Source organism: Podarcis filfolensis (assembly GCF_964270895.1).
Source record: "Podarcis filfolensis genome assembly, chromosome: 1".
Lineage (NCBI taxonomy): Eukaryota > Metazoa > Chordata > Lepidosauria > Squamata > Lacertidae > Podarcis > Podarcis filfolensis.
The window spans coordinates 47,186,399-47,197,743 of NC_139604.1; the positions used below are offsets into that span (position 1 = coordinate 47,186,399).

The 11,345-nt window shown below is 39.8% G+C and overlaps 1 protein-coding gene across 6 annotated transcripts in view; it reads right to left on the reverse strand.

Annotated features, from left to right (window-relative positions):
• Positions 1 to 3,262: 3,262 nt before the first annotated feature.
• RALB (RAS like proto-oncogene B) overlaps positions 3,263 to 11,345 on the reverse strand; it is a 30,113-nt gene continuing 22,030 nt past the window's right edge. For all 6 annotated transcript variants that reach the window (XM_083586057.1, XM_083586059.1, XM_083586058.1 and 3 more), the window contains 4 exons: positions 8,485 to 8,641; positions 6,971 to 7,179; positions 5,789 to 5,966; positions 3,263 to 4,833 (listed from right to left, as the gene is read on the reverse strand). In XM_083586057.1, coding sequence (XP_083442183.1) covers positions 4,714 to 4,833; positions 5,789 to 5,966; positions 6,971 to 7,179; positions 8,485 to 8,598 — 621 coding nt within the window. In that variant the 5' untranslated portion in view covers positions 8,599 to 8,641 and the 3' untranslated portion in view covers positions 3,263 to 4,713. The remainder of the gene's footprint in view (positions 4,834 to 5,788; positions 5,967 to 6,970; positions 7,180 to 8,484; positions 8,642 to 11,345) is intronic.

Here is an 11,345-nt window from a genome sequence, read left to right on the forward strand (position 1 = left end):
TAAGGGCATATTCAGAAAAATCAGCTTATCATGCATCTTTGATGACTTTTCAAAGTAATCTCTGTAAGCATAAGGTCTAGCAATAGAAATGTTCATCTATGAAGCCATGAAACAGGGAGGAAAAGCCAAAAAGGCTTCGCACTGATAGTTGCAAGCACCATTGATGTGGCACCAGAGTGATGTTCAAATAGCATTTAAAGGGTGTGGATATTAAAGTAGATTTAGCTCCAAGACAAGGAATGTAGGGAGAGGTTTGGAAGCACTTTGGAGGGGCAAACAGATGAGTCCTGCCTTCACTTCTGCAGCAAAGCAAGGGCTTGGAATAGGTCCCAAAACTGTAAAGTTCCAAAATGGCCTATGTTCATACTGAAGAACATGCAATGTTTTATATTTAAAGAATCAAAAAGGAGCTTTGTTGGTACATAATTTTAAAAGCCTCCAAAATCCAATTGGGCAAAGCTTTATTGGAACCAACCAAAATGTCACAGAAGTAGGGCAAGCTTTAGAGTTCTCTTGAACTCTTTCATTAGGCAAGGCAGTACATGAATTAGAGGATGATGAGGAAAAAATAAAATACCAAAATCAGATTGATGTGTGTGGTCTATGCAAATAAATACCTGGTGCTTGGCCTTTTTAAAAGGAACAGCTAAAACCCAGGAGGCCAGTTCCTGGAGATGTGTGGCCTGACTGGGACTATAAAGGACTTTCAGTACTGCATAGAGAAATTGGTTCCTTTGTATAGCAAGTGATTTACACTTTCCCATTTATGCAAATTTTATTGATACTTTGGTGGTTGCTTTACACATAGGCACGTGCGTGCGCGCGCGCACACACGCACACGCACACACACTGGATTAGCAGCCTTGGTCACTAGTAAATATTACATACAAGCTCCTCTGCCCAGACAGTGCAAAAACACAAGTCATTTGGTGTCTTTCTGCTCATCAGCTGGAAGCCACCCTTTGGGTTAGATGTGTCTGACAGATGTTACATCCAAAATGCGCACATACAGATGTGTATGTGGGTGCAACTGCACAATACGGAAACATGGCAGATTCAGTGATGCACAACATTGCTTAGTGTGCATACATTAGCAAAATGAAGCTATTAGATGACTGGCCTTTAAGAAAAGGAAACCTTGGCGCTGGGCTTTGGGAAGAGAAGGCACAAGGCTCTGGCTGGAAAAAGTGCTAACAAGGGATTGGGAAGGAGGCAGGATCCTGTCAGAGCCCTCACACCTACTTCCCCAAGCCCAGCACTTTGCTTACTTGGCTTTGGAAAGGCAGTGAAAGGGCTGGGGAGAGTGCAAATGTTGCTGAGGGCCACCAAAAAAAGACCCCAAGGGCTGCGTGTGGCCCTTGGGATGCATGTGGGACCACCTTGAACTAACCTAACAATTGAGAGATCAAAAGGTCCATCTCTAGATAAGAATCTTTACTTAGTGCTTGGCTTTCATTCCTGATTAATGGGATGCTGGAAGGAAGAGACAAATCCTCAGCAATATCAGAACCATTTGCCCTTTATTGACACTGATGGGTTACTGTGCCTTATTGGTCTTGCTTGATATTTTCATTGTTGTTGATTTGATCTGCCTTGACAATTTGTTTTGTAACATTGTTTCTTATCTCTTCCAAAAAAGCATCTGTAATTGTTTCAATATTGGTTTTAAACTTATTATTGTAGTTATTTTCCTTATATTAAGAAACCTTTTCCCCAATAACATGAAGAAGCAATGTGACCCAAGCACATTATCATGCCATTGCTTTCCCTCTTATTGCCATTTCTGCAATGAGAGCAGTCAATTTTTCAATTTAAGGGCCATATTCCTCCTAAACCACAGCAATGTTAACTATATAGCCCTCCTGTAATTCTGATTTAAGGAAATACTAACCATTAAAAAAATAGTCTTACTATTCTATCGCTTTTATTTGGTGAAAGAGTGGCTGTAAATCCAGATGGATATGTCACAGCTAATTAATGAAAGTTACTAGCTGCTGGTGATTTTATGAGAGATTAAAAACAAAGCTGTAACCAGAAGTCTCACATCCAAGACTCATTGCACAGTCAACGTCCTGTTTCTTTCCAAAAACTTGGGTGGATTGAAAAGAAAAAAAAGATTTCACTAACACTAGGGAACATGGTTGAGTTATAATTTTCCCATCAATTATTGGAAATTGGCTGTTTCTCTGCACAGGTGGTCAGTCAACACTGGATTGTAGAACAGGACCTGGTAAACAACCCTGGAGAGTCCTTACATAAGACTGAGGAAACGTAATTGATTTCAGGCAGGGAACAATCAGAGCTGATGAAACCTAGGGATGTGTTAACTCATTCCCACTTTGAGAAACAGAAGCTGCCCAAGAAATAGGATCTGTTGGGTGAAAAAGCTGTCCTTCCCTACAGGTAAGCTGGAATGGGGATTTCTCCCTCAAGTTCTAGATATGCTCCTAGATCTCCCCAATCAACAATTTCTAAACCAACTGTGGTGATGGTGGGGGAACAGGTTTCTGTCTTCTCAATCAACACTCCTGATCTGGAATCATTCAACTGTTCTGGCAGCACTTGGCCTTCTTGCTGCAAGAGTGAGAGAGAAATGGTACTTCGATGAGGCACAGAGAGGTGAAGCTATGACATGCTGGCAAATCAGACTTGCTGCATGAGCAGGACTTAACCCTGATGACACCAGCAGTCAAAACGCAGTTTTCAGCAACTGTACAGAGGCTAGGTTGAACAGGTTTTGCCATTACGCAGAAAAAGAAACATCTAGAGATACCAGTAGCTTAAAAACCTTATCTCAAGCATAGGAAGAATGCAACTAAAGAGGGTGCATATTGCCACACGTTCATTTATCACTTTAGTACTGTTTCATTTGCATGCAAATGTATGCAGCTTTAAATCGAGATAGTCCTATTTGGTAACTAAACTCTGCCCTTATGCAAGAGAAACAATGAGTTTTGTAAACATCCAGACACACTTACTCTTAGTTGCAGTTTCCAGACTGCTGCCCCCTCTTCTCAGATTTATAAGCAGCAGCTGATGTCGCAAAGCTGCTGCTATATCAGAGTACCCATGCACAGCTTTCTTCCCAGGTGGATTCTGAACTTATTTTGTAATCAGATAAAATAATGATCACCTGTGTGATCACACCCAAGTTGTTCACCTATTGTGCCTGCAAAAAAATAATTTCAAAAGCTCATCTGCTCACCTTCACATGCTTTTCCATCCACAACATTAACAATGAAGTAGTGACAAAATCAGAAAAAAAGCTTTTAGTGCGTATATTTAGCTGCCTTTATAATACAGACTTCTCCCCATGATTTATTGAGTAACTATATAAAAAGTTTTGCAGCAGCAGCAGAATTAATACAACCTGTGTAACAACAATAAGGGTCAGGCTTTTTGGCAACTTCATATAATTAGCTCAGATGTCACTTTAAAGGGGCAAGTGTAAGGATGTGAAAAGGTCACTCATTTCACTTGCTTTAATCCCACACACTCCTGCTCTTAGCAAAACAGTACTGAGTGTTCAAATGCAACTCTTGAAATTACAAATACAGCAATAACTCATTACAGACAGGGAAGGAAAACCCAGCATAGTTAAATAGCAAAGTGCTTCTGTATGGCACAATCCCCAGGACTCTGCTGCACAAGGGCCTTAGATTTGCATAATTACAATTAATTTCAATTGAGTGTGTGCAGAGTTAGTTACTCATGGATGGTCCTCTCAGACTTTAAATGAGACTGAATGGAAACTCACTAGATTTCAGTGTGGGCCGCCCTCACAATTTTTTTTTTTAAAAAAGAAACGAATTTCCTTGTTAAACACTGAAAGAGTAAAAATGCACCAATTTCTACAGCTTCAATACATGTTTACAAACTCACTGCAACACCACAAATAGAATGTTCAAGTTTTTTGGGGGGGAGGGGGGAGCAAGTCTAGTATTTGGCAGACAGGATGGAATTACTTGAATTTCTCAATATTAGAAAGTTGCCTTGTCCATTTACCCCGAATAAGCTGTTGGAATGAAGGAGGAAATAAATTGGAAATACAGCGTGCCAGAAAATAACCACTAATGCTCTGAAATTATAGGCTCAATTCAGGAATACTGCAGCGATGACTCAAAAAGACCAACTCACTACTGAGTCTTTGTTTCTGAATGACTAAGTCCTTATAGCGTCCATCCAATATGTTGGCAAAATAGTAGCATCATAACCTACTTTAATACAGTTGTGTGCAAATTTCAGAGACCAGAGAGATCTCAGTATGTCTTAACTTTCCCTTTTAAAAGAATGGCTAAAGGCTTATGCCTTTATTAGGAGCACCAAAACGGAAGTCACATAGGAGAGGCAGGTAACTTTGGTTGAACTTCAATCAGAACTAGCCACTGCATAAGACTGAGGAGGAGTCCGTAGAGGGAGTGCCAACATTGGGAGCAACAACAGGAGAGAAATTCAGAGTGATCATACTGCTGATAGAAAGATTTACTGGCAATATTTTTAGCATGGACAGTTGCTTTCAAGAATTGTCCCTTTCAGTATACATGGATTTGTTGAGCTTCATAATTTTTCAAACCAAGTTTTGCACTTTCAAAAAGGCTATTATGTGAGTGGAAAAGCTTATTGGATCAAGATGTCTTCTCATTCATCCAGTCCTCTACCCTTAGTGGTAAATGTCTTGTTAATTCCGCAGCCTGTATGTACAGTTCCTAAAGATCACAATAAGCAGCATCTTTCTTTAAAGCTCTTCTTGTTCTTGCTGCTCTTCTTGCCATTCTTGTCTTTGTTTTCCGACATCTTCTTGGCTCTAATCTCTCTCATTAGATCAAAGAATACCTAAAATTAATAACAGAATTTTTTTTAGCATATAGGGATTCGGCCAATAATAATATTATACAATATGTTGTTTGCTTTATAAGAAAAGTTAAAATTACCACAGGAATAGACCTTTTTACCGTTGTTTTAGATAGATTTAAAATCTAAACACAAGAACACAATGAAATAGATACAACAGGTATCTACAGAATATTACATTTTGTTCATAATGAAATGTTTTAAGGACTAGTAAATCAACACTCTTTTTAATTACTTTTGCATAAAGATCCAAATTTAGTGCAGAATACATGGATTATGGTGGAATCTAGAAGAATTCTATAGGAACATTTTCCTATGGACACACGAAAAGTTTAAATGGAGACCTAGTCTTTATGCATACTAACATGAAGCTTAATGACACATATTTAAGATGAAGAACTTTGAATTCAATCTTAGTGAGCTTCTGAATTTGCTGACAAGATTTTCGGAAATGAGATCTGAAGCCCAGATTATATTGCAATAACCCCCAATGCACTTTTTAAAGAAGTTTTGGTGATCGAGAGCAACTGAGAAGGCTACCTTTGGAAGGCATTTAGCAAGGTTGCAAGGAAACCAGTACTTCTCAATTAAACTCATGCCAAGTCATTATATGCCATGAATATACTACAAGATGTGTTCAGCATGGTCATACTAATATTCATTTAACCCAGCCACATAACACAATTTGTAGTCGGAGCATAATTTAAGAGGAAAACCAGCAGCCAAGACAGGAATCCTGTATACTCACATAAAAGTAGCAAGTTTCCTTGCTATCTGAATGAGAACCCTATAGTTCTTAAACACGACTCCCCTCAAATTCTCCACAATAAAAGGAGTCCTCAAAAGGCAGAAGTTTCTTGCTTTGTATTTATCCACAACTGCAAGTCAGTAACCACATTTAGAAGGCTGCTGTCCCAAAACCAACTTAGTACTTTACCTTATCTACATTTGCTCTGGTTTTTGCTGATGTCTCTACATATTGCACTCCCCACTCGTCTGCTTTACTTCTAGCCGCTTCTACAGGCACTTGCCGACGGTCTTCCAAGTCAGATTTATTTCCCACCACAAGTAAAGGTATCTTGTCCTCTTCAGCTTTTACACGCAGGATCTGCTCCCTAGTAAAAAATATTAAACACAAGCAACTGAGGTGGCTATCATAGCAATTTCCCAGTGGTCTAAAACTATGGCAAATGTACACCAATTTATTATTTCACATGCCAAGGAAAGATGGGAGCATTTCTGAAATAAATACAGATTTCTTTGCTCAACTAAAACTACAAAAGGAATGTGTCTCAAGGAAGTTGACAGAGATAGTGTGGGCCTGGAGACAAAGGCCTAGAAAAGTTGAAGGAGTTTGATAAGTTTAGCAAGAGGTTATAATAGACATCTTCAAATATACAAAGAGCTGCCACACAGAGATGAAGAAAATTTGCTTTTGTTCGCTCCAGACAGTAGGGCATGAACCAATGGGTTCAAATGATAAATGAAAGGGATAAAACTAAACATTAGGAATAACCTATTGATGGTACAAGCTGTTCCAACAGTGGAACAGACTTCCTTGAAAGTTGGTGTAATTTTCTTCATTAGACATTTTTAAGAGAAGGCTCAATAGCAAACAAACAGGGATACCGTAATAGTGTGTTTCCTGCATTGGCAAAGGTTGGACTGGATGACCTCTGAGGTCCCTTCCAAAACTAAGATTCTGCTGCAAACATTCACCCCAAGAAACAGCTAAACATACTTAACACAAATATTGCTAATGTTCATCCATAGCCTTTATACCTTCAGATGTGCTCAATATTTTCCTGTTCCAACTGCAGGAACAAAATATTAAGAAAGTGAAGCACAACACTTAAAATGTTGTCCCTGGGAGGCAAGGCAGGGCAGGGCAAAGAAGATTATCTTACCCTTCAGTGGCAAAAAGTAAGGAAACGTCTGTGTTACCTGGGTCAAATGAATTCCACCCAGGTAACCACCTCAATTTCACTATTAGTTACACTTGTAAAATGATGTTCACTTTGGCATATTATTCAGTTCATTGGACCATATTCCTTTTTTGGCACACAGTATATGCACCACACACAAAGCCTACAGAAAATTCCTAGACATCACTACTTACCTAAACTCTGCTGTTGCTGTAAAGGATTCATGCTCAGTTATGGAGAAAACTAGGAGAAAACCCTCTCCACTACGGAAGTAATTGTCTCGAATAGCTGCATAATCTTCTTGTCCAGCTGTATCCAAAATATCGATCTGTACTTCCTCACCATCCAAAACTACTTTCTTTCTGTAACTATCAGCCTTCGTAGGTTCATAGTCTTCAACAAACTAAGAGTTATAAGAGGAGTAATTAACTGTAGAGTACCCATACTCAGCTTCTGATACCTGATTTTTGTCAACTTCAGCCCATATGCCAATAAGGATTCCTTCAGCCCATATGCCAAGAAGACTACACATCAAAGACCAATATGGATGGGTTATCAAATTATCAGTAGTGACTTCTGGGAACAATGTAGCAAAATAGTTTACCTTACAAGCCACCTTATATTAGTGTTCTTCAACCTTGGGTGCCCTGATATTTTTGGACTACAATTCCCATCATCCCTGATTACTGGCTAAGGTGACTGGGGATTATGAGAACTGCAGTCCAGCATACTTTAGTTGAGATTCCTGCATTGCAGGGGGTTGGACTAAATGCCCCTCAGGGTCCCTTCCAACTCTACAATTCTATGAACATCTGAGGACCCACATGAACTGTGACCAACATGTAGGTCTCAAGCGATAGACAATATACTATTTATACGTTCTCTTAGCAAAATATGTTGGAAACCAACTATCGAATCTTATCATGCTTCTTGGATACAAAGTATTTTCTTTCGTTCTGCTATTTTAAGGCTGCGGTTTTGACCCTGAAGAGCACAGGACACAAGGCTAAAAATGCCTCCTTCACTATGGAATTAGAGTTGTGCAGTAAGACATTAAGAGTTTATACGGGTGGGGCTGGAATATGAGATTCTTAGCAAAAAGAGATACAGCATTTTAAAAATATGTACGGTATGTTTCTTTTTGTGATGAGAAAAGACAACATCATTCCCTGCAAGCTCCCACCCCAGCTTCTGAGATTTCACACTGTTCAAACAATGCCCTGGTCATTTCTATAGATAGAAGTTTTCTTGAGGTGCCAACCCAATTGTCAGATTCTGTGCTTCTGCAGCACAAGCATGGAACCACAGAACACACACAGCTCTAAGTGACATTTGATGTACTATTGTTATCATAAAGTATTTATATATAGCACAACAAATTCTCTGGAGTGCTTCAGACAGATAAGAGCAGAACAGCCTACTTGAACCTCCAAGTTTTTGTGAAAGAGGAACTTAATCTCTGAACTAAGCTGTAAATGCAAGAATTCAACAATATAAAATCAGCTGTTTTACTGGCCCTGCTATAGTTAATGGGGTTATAGCTCTTTTAGGAAGAAACTTCAGTTTCGAAGAATAATGGTTTTTTCCTGTGTTTCTGAACCAATCTATGTCTGTGCTTAGTTATTTCATATTAAGGAAGCAAAGTGCAGATCCAATAATGGTCCACTCCACTGTAATTGAAAATGTACACAAAGATCACAAATCTTACCTCATCGTACATAAACTGAAGTGTAAGTGCTGATTTGCCCACACCTCCGCTGCCAACCATGATTACTTTGTGGAGGGCCAGAGAGCTCTGGTTTTTTGCCTTGTTAGCAGCCATTTTTCTGCACTGTTGTCAAGCACCACCAAAGCAGACTGATGAGCTAAAAGGTAAGAAACAGAAAACGTGTTTGGTATGTAAATCAAGTATTTAAAATTTAGAATCAGTGTAGAGATTTATCACAACGCCCTTTGATTAATGCTTTTGCTCTACAGTATTAACAGTGCACACCTTGGTAAGCTACAGTCAGGCATAAGCTATGGCTTCCAATGAATGAGCAGTATTGCTAGATACCCTGCTCACCCTGCTCAACTGTAGCCCTGCCTACAACTGCAGCAAACAGGTCATGAGGCTTGGCACACTAGGCAAACCAGCATTCCTGTCCCCCAAACAAACCATGAGTGGGAAGCAACAAGCCCTGGTTTATGTTTCTGGTTTGTTTGGAGAAAAACAAGTCACAGGTAATGGATCACATGACATGTGATGCTAATTCAGCCCTGTGGTTTGCTTCTCTTTGCCGCAGCCAAGGCAGAATGAAGCAAGTAAAATTTGAGCAACTCCAACACACAGCTCATCATACAACCTGCAACTGTTAAGTGAAGAGACCAAAGGAGCATTTATGAACTATCCCCAATTTTACTGGCCACAACATGACACCGAACCAGAGTGCCACATGAACTAGTCTCAGGTTTGTGTGTTCCCCATTCTCTCTTCTTCTGGCTCATCTACCAGGTGGAGATTGGAAGCAGCCATTTGTTTTCAACCAACTACAGTTAATGGTGGGATCCAATGAAGTAGTACCATCAGCTCAAGGACTTCTGGCTGTGTAATGGACCTTCTTCTTCCTCTTTTTGTGGACCCAAATCTCTTCTGGGTTATCTCCAACCCTCTGCAGCAGATATGGGGAAGGGCACACAGAGAGAGGGTAGGGAATTTCTGTTGTACAAATGGAAACCCTTGCACCAATGGTACTACAGTGGTACCTTTGGTTACGTACTTAATTCATTCTGGAGGTCTGTTCTTAACCTGAAGACCACTTTAGCTAATGGGGTCTCCTGCTCCCGCTGTGCCGCCGCCACACGATTTCTGTTCCCATCCTGAAGCAAAGTTCTTAACCCGAGGTACTATTTCTGGGTTAGCGGAGTCTGTAACCTGAAGCGTATGGAACCTGAAGGGTATGTAACCCAAGGTACCACTGTACTACAATGGATACCACCAAGATATTTTTCCTAAACAGGGACATACGTTTTAGTTTAAAATATCAAACTAGAGCTGTAAAGGTCTGTCAAAAAATAAAACAACCCCATGGAGGACTAAAAGGACATTGTTTGGTAGGGCGCAGCTACTGCATGCTCTCCTCTCTTCATGCACTGACTTATGCCCAATTCAGAATGCCTGAATAGGGCTACCGTAGGCTGTGTTTCGGAATGGACCAGAAACTGTCAAACTCATTTTACACCAAATTTAGCTATATTGCATGGTATAACCACCTCAGGGAAACAAACCACTGGAGTAAAGCACCCTCTGTGTTGCCCCCGCATATCTATAGTATAGACCCTTCCCTCATATCCAGTTTATAGGAACTCAGGATAAGCAAGACACCTTTGAGATGATGTCTTAACTCTGCATTCACTTAAACCACACATTTCCCTTAACAACAACTTTGGCTCCCCTAAAAGAGCTCAACAACTTTGACCTGAACCCCAAAAAACAGGGGTAGATCACTGCCAGTTTTTAACTCTGTGAGTAGATCGCAGTCTCTTGGGAGTTGGCCACCCCTGTAACCTATGAACAGGAATTTCCTTGAGACACCTTACATTTTTAGAAGCTGCTTTGTAGTATGAGGCTCTTTATATAGGCAATGTTTATGTAAATACACCCAAAGAGATGAATATTACATTATTTCAGTACAACTTAAATCAATTTTAAAACAATCAAATGGCTTCAAGAGTCCATTGCTTTCCATTTCATTATTTAGCATCTTAAAATAGAATCTGTGAAGTAGGAAGCAAACTACAGTTAAGCAAGCATGCTCAATCATTCTCATTTTACTTGCCATGCAGCTGGCGTTTACAGACTTTCTCCAGCTACAATGCAACTGAAAGCAGCCATTCTTCAGAGGGGCTTTAGTTTATACAGATACAAACAGAACTCCTTTGTGAAACCCTTCCAGTAACCAACTTCTAAATTATTGGCTGAAATTTTAAACTAAATATATTCTGTATAAATTGCAATACTGTAGTGTGTTGTATTTTGTATCTTCATAGTTCATGTATGGCACAGAAAGATACAGAGACTATGAAGTCACAAGGTTCAAGTTACATACATTATGGAGATGCAGAGTTAACAACATGTTTAGCAGTTTTACCAAAATATAACAATGTTCTTAAGAGTAATTAAAGACCACTGAAAAAGAGGATTGGAGGATTGACACCTGGAGGATTGAGGACCCTAGGTGTTCCAGTGACAACTTAAACTGTCTGGTAACCCCCTGACTCTGATCAGCATAAAACAAATCCATGTACAGTGGTACCTTGGGTTTCAGATGCTTCAGGTTACAGAGTTCGCTAACCCAGAAATAGTACCTCGGGTTAAGAACTTTGCTTCAGGATGAGAACAGAAATTGCACAGTTGGCGGCACAGCAGCAGCAGGAGGCCCCATTAGCTAAAGTGGTACCTCAGGTTAAGAAACATTTCAGGTTAAGAACGGACCTCTGGAACAAATTAAGTTCTTAACCCGAGGTACCACTGTATCAAAGAGAGCTTATAGGCAAGCCTAATTGTTCTAATGTTCTCCCAATAAGGAT